We start from the raw sequence: 19374 nt of genomic DNA, 5'->3' as shown, positions 1-19374 counted from the left end.
GCCAGGGGAGCAGTGGCAACAACAGCCTTTTTTAATTCCAGAAGTATTGTTAATGATAATAGTTTAAAGGCACATCAGCACTGAGTTATCAGGAAGAAAGGGAAAACGGAGGAAAGATCTGTTTAGGAAAATAAGTTGCATGCAACTGACTGAGAAGCTAAACGGAAGGGCAATTAAAAAGCGAAACAATCATTTTTTGGAAAAGTGCAAGTGCTCTCCGCAACATTAGCATGGTTGAAATGTTAAAAAAAAAAAAGATGTTTCAACAAAAAAACGAATCATGTTGACTGACCAGACTGCTACGTCTCTATCTTATGAAATGTTCTTCAACATCGCAGACACTTTGCACTCAAATGAATAAAGAAAGAAAGGTCAAACTTGCTAATTATTCTACAAAGTTGCATGGCAGAATTTCAACTTGAAACAGGAAGGACCAGAACCAAACTAATCAAAGTTAAAAAAAAATGGAGTTCTTTTCTTTGGACATTAGGAGCACAATGGCTTCACCAGGTGGATGCTGAACAAACTGACTGAATAAATAAAAGGGATATTTTAAAATATTTAAAGAAACATTACAGCTTTGTAGGGTTTAAGCCTCTCAAAGCACTAGACCAGAAAAGAGTTGAACAAATGTGCAGTTTATATTATTTTGGGTTGAGTGGCTCGGTTGACCTGCAAATGATTGCGACAGGGCAGCCGTTTATTATCGCAAAAGTAGTAAGATTTTAACTGAATTGGAGTCTTCGTTCAATCACTTGGATGATGCCTTGCAGTACACTGTATCGTAAAATGCACCATGTTTAACGTTATTGCTGACTTACTGCACCATGTCGTTTTAAAAACACAGCGAGTATAAACGCATTTGGTCAAACAAAGGAATTTGAGTGGATTACAGTTTTGCAGAGGTTTTTTTCCAGCAGTCACAAGTGAACAACATAAACAACCGCCAAGTATGACTCAGTTCAGGAGCACTATTTTAGGAGTATGCTGCAGAATGAGATGCTCTGCATCAGGTAGAGGAGCATGGAACAGGGCAATAATTACCTTCTTCTACTTGAATACTTTAAAGCTGTAGTGACCTCTACACTCAAGCCGCGGAGGGTAGTCAGTCCATTCCTTTGCCTTTCTCTTGAGCAGGGTTACCATCCTTGTATGTTGACTGTATCCCATACTCTCACACTTTCCAGCGAGGCCTCTTCTCTGGGCACGTTTAGCTTTATAGTAATTTCTTGTACAAAGTCATAACTTGCCTTATTTAGTAGAACAGGATAAGTATCTCTTATAAACAGGATTTAAATCTATTTTATGTTTACTGCAAAACTCAAGATATGTCCAATCTCCAGAATACCAGGGTTTCTACTTGTATGCCTTTGCAAGGCCATAAATCAATTTATATATTTGTGTCATTATCACATTTTATGCACATAATGATTATTTTCTCTCCAGACATCTCACAAATTTTATAATGCTCCTTCATTCAAAACACAAGTATTTTCTTGGTAATACATTAAACTGTAAACTTTGATAGAGCATACACAAAAGGGGACTGTAGGAGTTAATTTACAGATTATATTCAATTGGAAGTATTAACAGTGGTACACAGTGCCAGTTTACAAATTGATAAGATACAAAATGACCAGACATGTAACATAAATCTTAAAAAAGGAAGGCCAGCAATTACAAATTTGCTGTGGTGTTGGGAAACTCCTCAATACAATTGTTGAGAACTACACACGTTGAATTAGTTTTTACAAATTACAGGACAAAGCAATCACTATTTGTATTTAATGCATTTTCTTAAATAATCATTTGTGTACTTAAAATTGGAGCAACTATTTCTCCTAAAATTTAAATATTGTCATTAAATGCAATTAAAAAAATAAACAAATTTAGATTTGTACATGCATTCAGATTTTTAGTTTACAATTTTTGGCACTGTATAGATGTAAAATAATAAAAATTATGTCTAAAATGAAGTCCCTTTTCAATTAGATTTTGTTTAGAACAATATATATATATATATTTATATATAAAAAGTTGTAAGCAACAAAAGCATGAACACAGCAAATATAAAATAAAGAACTTATATTTTACCATTTTCTCTCTTTACAGTTTATCAAGAAAAACACAAGGTCCCATTAAAAGTGGGATAATAAAATAGATGAAATAGGTATCACTTAGACCTGTGATACTAGTAAAAACCAGCGATCACCTATGTACAAATGGTACAGATTAAAAACAGTCTTAAATAATCTAGTATCTAAACATGTAGCTCATCAGCGTGAAAGAAAGACCTGAACATGATTTTTTCCTTCAAGTATTACTTCTTATGTTGAACAAAGTTCATGTTCAAGTGAGGCGGTCCTGGAGACAATAGCGTGAATCTCTGATTATTTTGCATCAGTTGACCAGCTGAAACAAAAACAATTGACACTTAAATGAATTAAACTAGACTGCAATATGATAGTTTTGCGAAACTGTTTAATCACCTCATGGTCAATATTCAAATAGAAATACAACATGAAATTCTTACTACAATATACATGGTTTTAAGTAGAAAAAACAGATATATTTACCATCAAGTGCTTTCGATGGACCGGTACTGTAATGTACTGAGAGTATGGCCCTATTTACAAATAGAAGTGATATGACGTAGGCTCCATCTGAATGTAATACTTTGAAAGAAGCAATGACTTTGCATTGTCCTCTTGTTTAGTGTACTTTTAGTTTACTCCTTTTGCAAGCTAGTACTTTGATACAAGGGTTGTATAGTGCTCTGCAATGTCATGAAATAAACACAGCTGTTATCCCTTGGACATGGAGCTCTCTGACCGGTCCTCCTGTTGAAGTGCAAGTGGTGCATCCATTGGAAAAACAACTGTTCCTACACATTCCACATTTTCAACAACTGATTTATTGTTATTCACAGTGCAGCACTATCAGGAAAACAGTACGCGCTGTATGTCCCTTCTAAAGGGGGAGGAGGGGCATTCAAGATACTTTACAATAAAAAAAGAGGACAAGACGCATGTTCAATTTATGGCTTGTAAATAGGTCACAAAAGAGGAGGATTCTAGATGCATCGACGCTCAGACGAGTGTGAGCGTAAAAATGTGTCCAACACACTATCTATAAACATCTAAAGGCTGTCGATACTGGAGTAGCAAAAAAGAATGCAAACACACAGAACCCACACCCTGGAAGTCATGATAGTCATCATAGTCAACTTGAGTTTGCACAGATCGGACAGGTTAAAGTTATGTGTTCGAAGAGATAGAACAATTTTAGCGCATGAAAAAGAAATTCTTTACATTAATTTTGACTCCCTAATAGAACACTAAGGGAGTTTGAAATACAAGACATTTGTAAAAGTCAGCTCATGAATGTGTCAGGCTTCAAGGGATCACTTAGGATCTGTATACCAGTTGGTCCTGCTACACTAACAAATATCACTGCTGTTTTTCTGCTGGTGGGAACAGGTCACACGGTCTCAAGAAACAATTCAAGTAGAAGAGCTGCCCAAAGAAAAAAAGACTTGCGATACACTGATTTGCGTTTCTACTTACGGTACTTTGTATAACAAGTTCCTAAAAATGATCAATAAGAACTAGGGGATTCTCCTGTCTGGGGGTCTAGATTTGGCCAAGCCCATGCACTCATTTAGGAGGTCAAGGAACATAAAAGACTTGTTAGTTCACACCAGACCTATACAGAGGGGAGCCGTAAACGATCAACCTACATTGTGGAATCTGCCACCCTCAGTGGGACATGCTCCTTGCAGCAGTTGCAGCATGTGCCCCTACACCAGGAGAGTAAAGGAACCTGATCTGGAGTTGCATGGAAATTACAAGAATATACTAAATGTAATACTGCAAACATTATGTACCTAATAAAGTGCCAGTGTGGATGGCTTTAGATTGGCATGAATAGAAAAGCGCGTGTTCCGATTTCTGAGCACCGCAGCACCATTAGATGCAAAAGAGATGCCACCAAACTCACTGCCCATTATGTTGAGAAAGGCCACAGTGCAGACGAAACAAAGAGGTTAGTTTTGGAAAACTTAAACAACGCCATCAAGATATGACAAAAGCCTTATTCATTTTTTAACAAAGATGGGTACATAGATTGCATACAGACCGCTTGGGGTTGAACAACAATATACCGTGGAAGAGTCGGTCTACTTGAATAGGCAACTATAATGAAAAGATGCTCATGATTAATCTTGGACTCCACATCCAGTCCACCCTCATAAATACGGCACTATAGTAAGAAAGCTGTACAAGGACGTAATAGGAGATGTCCTTATAAGGTCCCTGTTTTCACATGTGTAAACAAAATAAACAAGCATTTGCAATAGGTTTAGCATTTGTGAGAGTTGGAGCTATTGACATTGTAAATGACAATGCCTTTTATTCATTTGTTTTGAAAACCTTCATGCGGTGCATAAACACTCACTTTGTACGTATAGTCCTTGCTTACGAGAAGCAAGGCTTGCAGTAAAAGAGACTGGCAGCCTTGCTTCTCATAAGCAAGGACTATAAGTACAAAGTGCATGTTTACGAACAGCTTGCAGGTTTTCAAACGCATAAATAAAAGGCATTGTCATTTACAATGCCAATAGCTCAAACTCTCACAATTGCGAGACCTATTGCATTGCAAATGCTTGTTACAGCCTGAGGCAGGACTGACAGTGTCACAATAATGACACGTTTCCTTGTCCATGCCCAACCGGAAGTCCCCTCCCACCTGAGGGCTTGGTTTTCAGATTCTTTCCACCCATGAAATGATAGAGAGCTGCTAATACCCTGCGTATCTGGTGGGATTTCACCATTCACTGCTTATGAGGTCGTGACTGGAGGTGCGCGTTATGGTCTAGTGACAGATAGCGCAGTTTGTGTACATTGCACGTCGGTTACAACAAATGTTTCCAGGGCTCCATTGGTAATTTTCAAAGGATGGAAGGAGGAGCTGCTCACAGTGTGGAAAGTAACCCTCGCACTGGCGTCTTCTCTGGTGCTAGCGCCTGAGTGCAAGGTTTGGTCGGGAATTGGGGGGTAGCCACTGCTACCCGAGACATGCCTTTAGCTACCCCCTGCACGTGCTTTATTCCCACACTACCCCTGGCACTTGGGTGAATTGATACCATTAATGGGGAAAACTTCAGTGCATGAGAGTAGGGCAGGGCTCGCAGCACATGGCCCCGCCCATCTCTTCACCAACTTACACCGGCATGTGGCGGAGAGGATTCTTAAATTCATGTCTACTCTACAAGCAGCAGTTGAGAGGCGCGCACAGTTCAAGTCTAGGCACTAGTGTGCTTTCTACGCGGAAACTGGGGTGGCAGAGAGCTCCGACTCCCGTGTTTTGTGAGTTTATGTGAACATGTAATATTACAAAATTAATATATGTTTATATAGAACCTTATGGTTGTTTATTTACATATATATATAGTGCTTGGTTGGCAACAGAGTCAAATGAACAAAAGCATGCCGGGTAGTTGAATAAATGCCTTTATTGTATTAAAATATTTTAAATGAATAAAATAAAAATTTAAAAAATATTAAAGCATGGTATTTATTATTGTGCTCAAGATTTTCGTATGTTTTATACCATAAATGTATGTATTCATTCATGTCTGGTAGTTGGATAAAATAATTGAATAAAAACGTTGATTAAAAAAAAACACGTTTTATCCAGATTGCATACTTTTTTTTTTACCAAAGTTTTTGTTGTGTGTGTGTGTTTGTTTGTATGTAGGTATGTTTGTGAGTCTGCACAACATACGAGAAAGCATTGGGTCTCGTTACTCTGCGAAGTGCGTGTGAAACCACGTGAAAGCGTTTCTCTGCTTGACCTGTGTTCACATGGGTGTTGTGTGAGACAGCCTGGAAGAGAAGAAAGACCAAAAGTGAAAACAAAGAGAAAAATTGGAGGGAGGGGGGGAGAGAGAGAGAGAGAGAGAGAGAGAGAGAGAGAGAGAGAGAGGGGAGAGAGAGGGGGAGAGAGAGGGAGAGAGGGGGGGAGAGGGGGGGGAGAGAGGGGGGAGAGAGAGAGAGAGAGAGGGAGACAGAGAGAGAAATCAAGTGAAAGCGAAACAAAGTAGACGAAACGATAGGAAGAGGGAGCGCTAAATAAAGAAGTACGAGAAATAAGGCAATGAAAAAGGGAGGAGAAAGAAAGAAACGTACGCGTCTATCAGCGAGTGAGGTAGAGAAGGAAGGAAAGATCTACGAGAAAGGAGAGGGAGAGAGGAGATGAAAGAGAATGATGAAATGGGAGAGAAAAGGAAGTAGAAATAACAACAAGAGATGAGAAAGGAGGATAGAGGAAGCGAAAGAAGGGAGGAATGCATGTGTATGAGTGTGCACGCGTGAGAGAGGGTGAAATGATTGTGGAATCACGGGAGCGTCGGTTTCAGCGTGCGCAGACAGCCCAGAAGTGCACTTGAACCTCTGCCATAAACCAGTGCGGCATTTGCCATGTCTACTTCCGGTCGTGTTCTCAGCCACTGACTCACTCCAGATCTAATAAGGACTGGTACTGCTTGAATCCCGCGGGGATAGAAACAAGGACTGGTCTGTGCCAAACTGACCCCTAGTGTTAGCGGTGGTTGGACACGACGGAAGCCTCTCAGAGAAGGGGGGCTCGAGTGTGAGGCAAGGACACAACGTGCCAACCTCAAGTGCCAACATGCCCACCGCCTCGTGAGAAGGGAGAAGTGAAGAGACGCAGCGCGCATGACGAGCAACAGATGACGAGTCCAGTCCGGGTGGGCGGGGCATAAGGGAGACAGGGCGGTCACCAACCCCACTTCCAAAAGCACCCCGACGACAGAGCGAGCAGCGCATGCGCTGTGATGCTAGGCAAGACCTAAAAATGTTTAGAACAAAGGACACGTGGGCTCTGCTATTGTCATATTCATTCTCTCCTCATGTGTCCCCTAAATGAGTTAAATGACCGTAATACAGGGCTCACCACGGGGAGAGAGGAGCATGTCACAGAATAACTAGGGATTTCCCTTAAAAATCACGAAATAATCAGGGACTTCCCTTCTAATACATAGACATGCAGGAGGGGACTACATTTCTCATCACCACACATGCGCATGCTGAAGTCACACATCTGGTGATCGCTTACGTCCGGACTGCGACTAACATCACGCACATCTGCAGAAATGTCCGGTCACCTTGGAAAAGTTGAAAACGAGCTCGTGTTCCCAGCTCAGCATACCAGCAGCACGGAGCAGAAACGTTTATGTTTAATTGGAGTGGTGAACCTTTTGAAGCAGTAAGGAGGAGTGGTTGAGGCCTGGAGGGGGAATCACTTCCCATTTTGCCTGTGAGCAATGTATGTTTGCATGAGTGTGGAGCACCAGTGATAGTGCTCGGATGTATGTCGGCATGTTAATCGCAGCCCTTCTGAGGTTGTTCTTTTTCCGAATACTTTGTATGTATGGGAACATTTGGAAAAATCAAGGCTTTTGTTAAATAATGAGGACACATGACTCCACAGAAAACGCTAATAACTTCAGTCCTTCACGAAAACAAAAGAATACCTGACTGTTTTCAAAAACATTGTGCAGGTTTGGGATACTATATTAACAGTATAGCTCTTCGTACCAGTAGAACATATAGCTTTTCTTTACACTCCTTTGAAGTTCCCTTGGCGGGAATGACCTGTCTGACTCAATAGATGCAATATGCTGAGAACTGCCACTCATGTGGGGGACGGCCCCTTACTTTGGTATGAACACAACATATGTTACAAATGAGACACCCTTTTAACAAACGCTTGAACGTGCTTAGAGACACAGAAGTAAGATTGAGTGTACAAGCCGAAAGGGCTGTACCCACCTTTGCAGAAGTATTTATTGACTACAACTAGCCTGTGTAAGCCCTTACAAAAATGTTCTCCTTTAAAAACTGCGTTCCTCCCTCATTTTTAATTTCACAGTCAGAGTGTGACCAGCCTACCGGTCTCCTAGGGTAAGATGTAGTTTCTTTTTTTTTTTTTAAAGTATTTTGAATTTGTTACACATAATATTGTTAAATGATTAAAGGAAAATAGTCACAAACTGACCTAGTGGGTTTAAGTAACAGAGGGGTCAATAATTACGACACTCATATTTCGTATGTGGAGATAGAGTCTCCTATCACCTTGCACATCTAGTGACATGAAGCAATGTGTAATGGCACGTTTGTGCTGTTTTTGCACGTGTGTGGTGGGTGTTGCTCACCATAGGTGAGTTTTGGGAAGCCATTTAAGATATCTATTCTTGCTATATAGCTAGTGTGTAAGAGAAATTATGCTGCGTCCCTCTTACACATATTTCTTTATTTTTCTCTCTAAATGTCTTCTCCCAATAGGTTTTCCACGAGAATCATTTGAAAAAACCCAGGTAGGACTCACTTGGGTGATCATGTTGTTTGGTGATGCACCTGTATTACCAGGAAGGATAAACTGAGCCTAGTGACGATTTTTGTAAGGATCCTTGAGCCCTGACGAATGCCCAAGACCAGATAGGCTAATTATTGAGGATAGAAACATGTTGGTAACTAGCGGTACAAATGAGATTTGTGAGCAGAGATGAAAAGGTTGAGGAGGACATGCTGGCATGGACCTCGATGTTGACAGACCTACAGAGGAGACAGGATTCGGTATCCCAAGCGCCCCCAGGAAGGGGAATCCCCTCAAAGAACAAGACATAATAAGACATGGTCCCGGAAGGTTTAGCATTCCAATAACAGATATGAAAGAAAAGCGCAGGTGATCATATGATTAGATTAGAACTGACCGGGAAGGGAGGAAGGGTGGGGGGCTAGGGAAGTTTCTGTTGGATTTTGTTCTACAAGTTAAATTGGCAAAAGATTATGTGGGGAACTACGTGGTCTGTAAATGGTAAATGAAACAAATGATGCTTATGTATGCAAATGTAATCTGGTTACCCATAAATGCCAATAAAATAAATAGAAAAAAAAAGTTGAGGAGGAACGCAGTTGAAGGAACCTTCATGGACTGAAGTTTTAGTATTCTCGTTGCTATAATCGCATCAATGGCAGCACTGATGAGGTCATGATAATAGGGCATGATGATGTGGTAAAGGTCGACATTTATGTCGCTGTCATCACTGTAGATGAGGTCTTTGACGAGGTAGCCGTCGTCGACGAGAATGTTGCTGCAGAGTTCAAAGATTTTTTCAAGGATTGTTTTGTCAGCGGCACAGACTATGAAGCATATTTAAGAAGTGCTTCTTTCAGGGATAGAGTGGTAGACCGAGAGCAAACCTTTTCTGAGGCAATTTTTCCCTTCTTGGAGGAGGAAGGAATAGCCTGATGCCTCTTTTCGTGCCCAGAAGTAGTATGTTTGGATTTTTGATGGCCTTTGAAGGTGGTTCGGAGGCGATTTTTTCCTTAGATATAAATCTTTTTCAGGGAAGGTGAAGTCTGTGAAGACTAATCACTATCCTCCTCGAATATTGGGCCTTTTTTAGCCCTTGTAGCTACAGCAAAAGTCTACCTTCCCGGTAAGTCTACCTTCCCGGTATTTAATAGTCTTCTGAGAAAAGGTGCAACAGATTTTGCAGTCTCTCGCCAGCCCTCCTGTGCAGGGTTCGAGCCTGCCCTGGTCTCCTCTCCCTGAGTGTTGATAACTGCTTTTTGCCTGGTGCTGCCCTCGTTATTTTGCTGTTTTCTTGCCTGGTACTGCCTTCTGTTATTTAATTCCTTAACTGCCACTGTACTTTTGTTTTGCTTCTGCTCCCCCTCGTATTCTTTTCCCGCTGTTTCCCGCCACTATCCTCGGACCCCTCCCCTCCCGCCCCGCCTCCCAGCTGCTCCCACCTCCCCCTCCCCTTCAAATGCCGACCGCTGCACGGTCACACAGCGGACACGCGCAGCAGGCGCATCTAAGGCAAGCCTGTCTGCACCCGTCCGTGCCTGGACCGCGCCCAGCGCCAGACCCCCGCAACCTCCACAGGACCAGACGCCGCTACGACGCCAACGCCCTCCACGCAACTCAATGCCGGCCGACACTCCACCTGCTTCCAGGCCACCCCGAAGCTCACCCACGGACCCTTCACCTGCCGAAACTGCAGCTACACCAGCCAGCGCACACCAGCTCGTCCAGCGCACACCATGTCCTGAACACCCCAACACTGCAGGCCACACCCATCTCAGCTGCATGCTGCTCAACACCCGCTCAGTCCACAAGCAACTCTGGGACCTGCTAGACTCCTACACTCCGAAAGGTCGCCTTCCTGACGGAGACCTGGATGAACACCTCCTCGGCACCGGACATAGCCATAGCCATCCCGGACGGCTACAAGATCACACGCAGAGACCGGAACAACAAGCCAGGAGGAGGAATCGTCATCATCCACAGGGAATTCATCGCCGACCACATCAGCACGCACGCCATCGCCTCCACAGACAACATCCCCCTCGGAGACCTGAATTTCCACCTCGAGAACGACAACAACTCCACACCACTGATTGACGACCTCGCCAACCTCGGACTCAAACTCGGACTCAAACAACTCGTCTCGACACCCACCCACTCCGCTGGACACATGCTCGACCCCATCTTCTCCGTCAGCGTCCACGTCACCTCCAGCCACACCACCGAACTCCACTGGACCGACCACCACTGCATCCACTTCTCCTTCGAAAAACCCACCGCACACAACCAACCGCAATGCATCCCACACCGCAACTGGAAGAAAGTCACTGAAGATTAGCTCATCGCCACTCTCGCCCGAGCCCCTCCTCCCGAACCCTCCGAGACGGACGCAGCAGCCCACAACTTCAGACAATGGATCAACGACTGCGCCAACACCCTCGCCCCGATCAAGAAACCCTCCAACAGGCGCACCGACTCGAGAGCCACCTGGTTCAACGCCGACCTCCAGAACTCCAAGCACACCTGCAGAACACTCGAGAAGCAATGGCACAAGGACCAGACACCGGACAACCACGCAGCCCTCACGAACGCCAGACGCAAACACCAACAACTCATCCGATCTGCCAAAAAAAACTCCTCCAAGGAACGCATCAACAACAACGCCCACAACAGCAAAGAGCTCTTCAACATCGTGAAAGAACTTGCCACCCCCAGCTCCAATGACGTCCCATCGTCACAAGAACTCTGCGACTTCCTGGCTACCTTCTTCCACTGCAAGGTCACAGACATCCACAACAGCTTCGACACTCAGGAGGCGAAGACAGACAACGACGACACCCCCGACTATACTCCCACGAAACTCCCCAACCTTCTGCTCTCCTGGAACAACGTCAACAACGGAGACACCATCAAAATCATGAACACCATCCACTTCGGCTCACCTTCCGACCCCTGCCCCCACCACATCTTAAACAAGGCAAACTCCATCATCGCACCCCAACTCCAAAAAATCATCAACAGCTCCTTCCAGACCACCACCTTCCCAGAGAACTGGAAACACGCCCATATCAACGCCCTCCTCAAGAAACCCAAGGCGGACCCAAAGGACCTCAAGAACTTCCGATCCATCTCCCTGCTCCCGTTCCCGGCCAAAGTCATCGAGAAGACCGCCAACAGACAACTGACCCTCTTTCTGGAGGAGAACAACGTCCTGGACTCCTCCCAATCCGGCTTCTGCAGCAACCACAGCACCGAGACTGCCCTCATAGCCGCCATTGACGACATCAGGACCATACTGGACAAGGGCAAAACCGTGGCACTCATCCTGCTGGCCCTCTCGGCCGCCTTCGATACGTTTGCCACCGCAACGTGCGCACACGCCTCCACGACGCAGGGATTCGTAGAAAAACCCTGGACTGGATCACCTCCTTCCTCACTGGCAGAACCCAGAGAGTCCACCTCCCCCTGTTCCGATCCGAAGCAACCACGATCACCTGCGGCATACCCCAAGGTTCATTCCTCAGCCCGACCCTTTTCAATATCTACATGGCACCGTTCGCCAACAACGTCAGACCGCACCACCTCAACATCATCTCAAACGCCGACGACACACAGCTGATCCTCTCCCTCACCAAAGACCCGGCCGTCATCAAATCCAACATCCACGAGGGAATGAAGGCCGTCACAGACTGGATGAAGACCAGTCGACTAAAACTGAACTCAGACAAGACGGAGGTCCTCATCCTCGGCGCCACCCCCTCCGCATGGGACGACTCCTGGTGGCCTACCTCGCTGGGAGCTGCCACGACACCCACGAACCACACACGCAATCTAGGGTTCATTCTGGACTCAACGCTCTCTATGAACTAGCAAGTCAACGCTGTCTCCTCCTCCTGCTTCAACACCCTCCAAATGCTCCGCAAAGTCTGCAGATGGATCCCCACCGAAACCAGGAGAACAGTCACCCCAGCACTCGTCAGCAGCAGGCTGGATTACGGCAACGCCCTCTACGCAGGAACCACGACCACACTCCAGAAAAGACTCCAACGCATACAGAAAGCCTCTGCATGCCTCATCCTCTGACTCCCCCGCCACAGCCACATCACCACCCACCTAAGAGATCTGCATTGGCTCCCGATCGACAAGAGGATCACCTTCAAACTCCTTACCCACGCTCACAAACCACTCCACAACGCCGGACCAGCATACCTCAACGAACGACTGTCCTTCTACATCCCGAACCGCGAGCTCTGCTCCGCCGACCTCGACCTCGCCACCGTCCCATGCATTCGCCGAATGACCACCGCGGCAGATCCTTCTCCCACCTCGCTGCAAAGACATGGAACACCCTCCCCGCCCATCTGCGGCAGACCCACGACCTGCTGACCTTCAGGAGATGTCTCAACACCTGGCTGTTCGACCAATAGCTGCTCCCGCCCTTTAGTGCCTTGACACCCTCACGGGTGAGTAGTGCGCTCTACAAATGCCTTGATTGATTGATTGATTCTTTATTCTTTATGTGGGTCATCTGAACGGAGCCTCTCCTTTCCAGAAGAGTTACAGGATCTGAAATAACCTTTTTTTTTTTTTTTTTTTTTTAGAGAGTTGGGACATGGTGTCCACTCAGGATATGCAGGCAGTCGAAGAAGTGATGCTTTTTGTAAGTAAATTCCTTTGAAAAAACTGAGAGAAAAAGTATTTGAGCAAAGCTCAAAACTCCCATCGCACGACATGTGATCGAAAATCTGAGGGATTCAGCCTCTCCTGGAAGTGTTCTAGAGGGTGCTATCACCCGATTGGCAACATTTTATAGTTTGATCCTTTTTTTTAAAGGACATAGATAGGCTATAAAACATAGGGCTCATTGCCATTTTGTCTATGATAGTAATACACATTGCTTCATCATAGTACCTTGGGACTACAACAATGGGGAATGATTCAAGCATGTGAATCTATGAAAGATCCAATACTGCAGCAATATATTTATATATATAGAAAACATTACTTACCATGTAAGCATCCGTCCGAGAGGCATGTACTGCTGTAGATTCACATGCTGTGCATTCTTCCACTATCTCGTGTTGGGATCGGACGTGTACAAAACTAGCTTTTCTTCTAATAAAGTATTTTCGAGTCATGGGATCTAGTGACTCCACCTATAAGTGGTATTGTGCATGGGCATCGGCTCCATTGTCAGTCAGTTATTTCCCTGTACATAGGGCAAGATTAGAAATGGGCTAGCACCAAAAAGGGTACAAAGTTCCTCGTGTACAGTAGCGAAGAGGAAGGCAACTGAAGGTGGTGAGGAAGGTGTCTCAACCAACCAATGGTGATAAGAAAGTAATCAAGGGAAGACACAGGGGAATTCCCTTGGTGGAACTAGAGCTCTCACACACCCAGCAAGCTAGGTGTCATGCTTCATCATATGAGCACTGCCCCTGGTCAAGTCGGCGCTGCAATCCTTGACGGGCTCCCGAAATCGGGGCTCTTTATCAGGGATCTTTTGTTCCTGCCGATGGGTGCTTGGGGGTGAGGGGCCTAGTGTAAGGAGATGTAGCAGAAGGTGAAGTAAAAAGGGGTCAGTTAGTCCTAATTAACATTTTATTCCAAAGGTAAACTGCCCTATTAAAAATGGTGTAGAGTGGCTAGGTGCTAGGAGTCAGGTATCTAGACATGTAGCTCTACTCTATTGGATCAACATGTTTCTTGCCGTTTGTGTCAGGAGGATCTAGGCAATTCATCAGGATCAAGAAAGGCTGTCTACATTAAGTGGTAAGGTGACATCTACATACCACGTCCTAAGGTCTGTTACCTGTTGAAGATGAGAAAAGTTATAACGATTCTAAAAACAATCTCTTCATACTATACATAATTTTTGAACAGTTGTGTCGGAAGATTCACCGTGCTGGAGGCGTGCAAAAAACAATCTAATTATAGTGCAGTACCTTAACAAGCCATTTGGGAGTGGAGGGTGGGGAGAGATAAAAACCACTAATAGGTTGGCAATGGTTCTATGGAGGAACACAAGGACACTCACCTAATAAGGTTGCTACTATTGTTAGCAACGGTACTGGCGGCTAAAAGGGACACCGATTGGGTCCTGTAGAAACATGAAAAGGTACCAGAAATACAATCATTAATTGGACCTACAGTTATGTTAAAAACGAAAGAAAAGTTGCCATACTTGAAGGTGGTGATAACCGTGGCAAAAAGAATATTGGGAAGCCGGAAACAGCCATAGCAAACCACAGCCCAGGCAGATTAAAACATAACGGATCTAGAGCCCGGGCAAGAGTGTCTTGGCCTCGGTGCGTGGTATCCGACATGATCAATCAGGGGGGCTCCGATAGCCAGCAGGCACATGCAGCTCAACGGACGGGGAACAAGCAACTAGCTTAAGTACTCACCAACGTGGATTCACGCTAAGTCAGACGACCTACCCAGACCGCCAGGAACCGGGGTGGTGAGAAGTAGAGGGAGATACGGGAAGATATACTCTGTTTCCGGGTAAATCACGGAGTGTGTCATGAAACGTCATGACGTCTCTCGTTGCTAGGTAAAGTCACGTGATAAGTCGTAGAGAAATGACGTGTCTCATTACTAGGCAACGAAATGTAAACTGTGGGGCAAAGCACCGTGATGCGTCGTTAGGTAGCGACATGTGTAATTACTGAACAAAGGAATGTAAATAGGTGTTACATCAGGAGGAATAATTATCCCAACAGGACGGCAGTCAATGGTAAATAGCGATGATACTCACAATACCAAGCCGCATGGTTTAACGTATAGAGTATAATGAAACCACTCCCGAATGGCGTGTAATGACCTAATGCTGTTTATAACACTGTTTATAACATATGTGAAGCCCATATCATTCGTGTGTCCCTATTGAGTGTATTAGCTATCTCAAATAATGGGGAATGGTAATAAAGGGTTATACGATAGAGCTGCAGATGTCGCGTTGTGTTTATCACAAAGCCGTCTGGGTAGAGAAGAGGGGTATTGGTCCTTTCAAAACCTGTCTCTCTAAGGTCAATAAGCCATATGTATAGTGGTTGTACCCTCTTAGTTCCTCTGCGCTGAGATGTATAAGGATGTGTTGTATCACTAGTCATGTAGTGTGTTAGCTAGCACATCGATATCTGAGTACAGTGTGAAGGAAAGGATCCTAATGAATGTACTGCTGTTCTGGGCTTAGCACAAAGAGGATCTGATAAAAAGGAGAATGAAATGAAAATCGTGCCCTACCAAGGCCAATGTATATAACAATGATCAGAATAGGTATAGGAGTCAAATTGACATAGACCAGAGGGTTAGACTCGAATTCCCAGTTTAGGACAGAGTACTCCAGGGGATGTCGTCATTGAGACCCTCGGTATGACACGACAATCTATGTACCCATCTCTGTTCAAGCCTGAATAGAGAAGATTTGGAGATCTGAACATGGGATTCTAGTATGACCCAGTGTAGTGAATCAGGGGAATGTTGAGCCTCCATGAAATGTCTGTAGTCTCGTTGTCGTGCGTTGGCAGCGTATGTTGCTCCTGTGTTCAGTTATGCGGATTTTGACTGAACGCATGGTCATACCTATGTACTGTAAATCACAAAGGCAAGTGATCAGGTAGATGCACTGTTTGGTGTTACAGTTGGTGTGTTTTTGAATATTCCACCTGAAATTGGATCGTAACCTGACTTCTTTAGTGGCTGTGGTGAATTTACAAACAGTACACATGCCACAGGGGAAGTGTCCTCTGACGGGTGGTAAACCCCAAAGAGTGGTTTGTGATGGGTTGATATGTTTTTTAGGTCTTGTGTGGATCAGAATATCTCTCAGGCTACAGGTTCTTGTATAGGCAAACCTAGGTATAGGTATCCGTAGATCGCCTGTGTTGAGAATACCCCAGTGTTTTAGGATGATCTTCTTGGTAGGGGCAGAGTTGGGTGTAAATGAGGTAACACATGTGATAACGTCCTCGGGTTGTTTATGATGTACTTCTAATAGGGACTCTCTAGGATTGTTTAAGGCTCTCTTCATGGAGTCCTTAATCACCTTGGATGGGTAGCCCCTAGTCTTGAGGTTTTTGGCTAGAGCAGAGGCTTCTGATTTGTAGTCGTTGGTAGATGTACAGTTGCGTCTGATACGTAGGAATTGTCCCACAGGAAGGTTATCTTTAAGAGCTTTAGGGTGATGGCTCTGGTATAGAAGAAGGCTATTGCGATCTGTGTGTTTTTTATACAAGCATGTCGAGAGCTGTCCCCCCGATAACTTGATGTTCAAATCAAGGAATGCAATTGTCGTGTCTGAAATTGTATGAGAAAATTTCAAAAATGGGTTCTGCTGATTGATCCATTGAACAAAGGTGTTACAGGTGTCAACAGGGCCATGCCAAAAAATCAAAATATCATCAATAAACCGTTTCCAGAGGATTAGATGTTGTTGAAACGGGTTATGTCCAGTGTTGATGATTTCTTTTTCAAAGGTCGCCATATATAAACAGGCCAGGCTAGGGGCAAAGGTACTCCCCATCGATGTACCCTGGCACTGATGGTATAGCTGCCCTTTGTATTCGAAGAAGTTTTCAGTTAGTGCTATGGACGCACAATCCATTATGAATGTAACTGGAGTAGGTGAAATCCACTCCAACGACTTCAGGGCCGCTTCTACTACTGTCAGGGTGTCTCCTTGGGGAATATTAGTGTATAAGGCCTCTACGTCAAGGGTGATGAGAAGATCAATGAGGGAAGGGTCCTCTGTTGAATCAATTATTCTGAGGACGTCAGTCGTATCTCTAATGAAAGATAGTATATCCCTCACCAAAGGTTGCAGGAAGTGATCCACAAATTTGGATAGCGGCTCTAGTACTGAGCCAATGCCTGAAACTATTGGACGTCCAGGGACCGGGGTTATACCTTTGTGTATCTTGGGTAAGGTATAAAAGTAGGGGGTCCTAGGCTCTGTAGCGATTAGAAAGGCTGCTTCTTTCTTGTTTATCCACCCATTGGTTAGTGCCTCATTTACTAGTATAGAGATAGTGTTGGAGAGGCGAGGAGTAGGGTCAATAGTGATTGGAGAGTAGTATTCATCATTGTTAAGTTGTCGTTTGCATTCTTCATCATAATCATCTATGGACTGAATCACAGTCGCCCCACCCTTATCGGCTTGTTTGATGATTATGGATTCATCTCTTGCGAGTGCATTCGCTGTTTCTGTCTCAGACTTGGACAAATTGTGGAAAGGAGTAGGAGAAGGTAACAAGGCTAGATCTTTCAGAACCGCCTTCTCAAAGGTAAGAATCTCGACCGGGATCATCCCATTATGAGGAGTAAAAGTGGATGGATTGCTAAGTCCTGAGTCATCCTCTTGAATGCATGGTTTATCCATGAAGTATGATCGTAGTCTTATCTTACGGAAAAGTTTTTGGACGTCACAGACATCCCTAAACTTGTCAACTTTAGGTGTAGGTACGAAACCTAACCCCTTCTGTAATATTGATATCTCAGAGTCAGTGAGGTCGCGTTGTGATAAATTGACTACTAGTTTCTCTTGTTCAGTGTTTTGCTCCTTGTGTCCATCCCTCCAGTGGGGAGGTCCTGCCAATGAACCTGTTTCTGTGCGCCTCTTCTGTTGCGACCTCTTCCTCTGCCCCAGCCTCTGTCTAAAAAAGGGGGGCCGTTGTTAAAGAACTGAGGAGGTCCTTGTTGAAATGGCTGGTATTGCAAATAAGGGGGTGGTGGTGGGGGTCCTGGAAACAGAGGGGGTCCTGGAAACAGAGGGGGTCCCTGAAAGGTAGGGACATTATAATGATAGTTAGTGCGTTGATTACGGCGACCATTGTTGCTGCCCCAGCTCCCCGTGCTAGAGTTGCTGTCGGCACAGCTTCTTCTGTCGGAGTTATCATCGGAGGAATAACTATTCTTGACCGATGTATAGTCTGCCTTCAAGTAAGGATATACCTTTTCTTTGTCAAATTTTTGGATATCTTTCTGTAATTTGGCTATTTTTTGTTTCATTAGGTATTCCTTATTCTCAGAAATCTCCGCATTAATCTCAGCGAGTTTGTTCTTATATGCTGTAATTTGAATGGTGGTTTTTAGTGCTCCTTCCGCGATTTGTATCCTAACAAGGAGAGCATCTGCTAGGCGTTTCGCTGTATTAATGATGAGTACCAGAAGGTCCCTGGTGCACTTCCATGCAATAAGGGACCATTCCTTGTTAAAGGTAGCATCGTCTAGGAATAGTCTAGGAAAGTTGTTGACAATCAATCCTGTCGGTGCGATATTAGCACGTAAATATTCTGTCATAAGGGCGCCGTGTAATGTGATTTTTAACCACTCCCTTTTCAACAATGTCAGTGAGTTCCAATCATCTGACTGAGAACCTGATGCAGAGTTGCCATCATGTCCCAGAAGTGATGGTGTTCTATCAAGTATGTCAGAAACTGCTTCGTCCCCGAAGCTGAGGCCTTGGTTATCCATAGAGAGGGAAGGGAAGGGAGAGAAGAGTCAAAAGTTGACAAGGTTGTGGTCCAGACTGGCTAGAAATTGCTAGTCCGCTGGTAGCCTCGATAATGTCCCACGGGAGTACCCGCGCAAAATCTATTATTCAAAAATAGGGACCGGGGGTGTTGTTGTTTAAAGAGGTCCAGTGCTGCATGCGGATGTCTATGCTGTGTCTAAAGCACATCGAATATTAGCATTCGAGATAACGTTTCGCTCTGCCACTAATTGCTGAACTTTCTGGGGTACTGGTCTGGGAGATGTTCTACCAAATCTACCATTTGGTCCTACTGGGCGTGGTCATATCGGAAGAGCAATCCGATGGAGTTAGCTATATGACAATGAGTAGCGGACTGCGCCGCCACCATCTATTTTCTAGCTCACCTGATCGGGAGGGGATAGGGGATGCATCACCAGGGCTCTGGGTGTTAGCGCGCTCTCTGGCAGTATGTACCAGGGAGTCAGAAGGTAAATGGCCAC

The 19374-nt window shown here is 44.7% G+C and overlaps 1 protein-coding gene across 2 annotated transcripts in view; it reads right to left on the bottom strand.

Annotated features, from left to right (window-relative positions):
- Nucleotides 1-2092: 2092 nt before the first annotated feature.
- TUT4 (terminal uridylyl transferase 4) overlaps nucleotides 2093-19374 on the bottom strand; it is a 1269543-nt gene continuing 1252261 nt past the window's right edge. For both annotated transcript variants that reach the window (XM_085602613.1, XM_085602614.1), the window contains exon 31: nucleotides 2093-2412. In XM_085602613.1, coding sequence (XP_085458739.1) covers nucleotides 2321-2412 — 92 coding nt within the window. In that variant the 3' untranslated portion in view covers nucleotides 2093-2320. The remainder of the gene's footprint in view (nucleotides 2413-19374) is intronic.

Source organism: Triturus cristatus, chromosome 4_2, assembly GCF_964204655.1.
Source record: "Triturus cristatus chromosome 4_2, aTriCri1.1, whole genome shotgun sequence".
In the NCBI taxonomy this organism is placed as follows: Eukaryota; Metazoa; Chordata; class Amphibia; order Caudata; family Salamandridae; genus Triturus; species Triturus cristatus.
The sequence above is the reverse complement of the archived record's forward strand: the minus strand, read 5'-3'. Positions and strand labels throughout refer to the sequence as shown.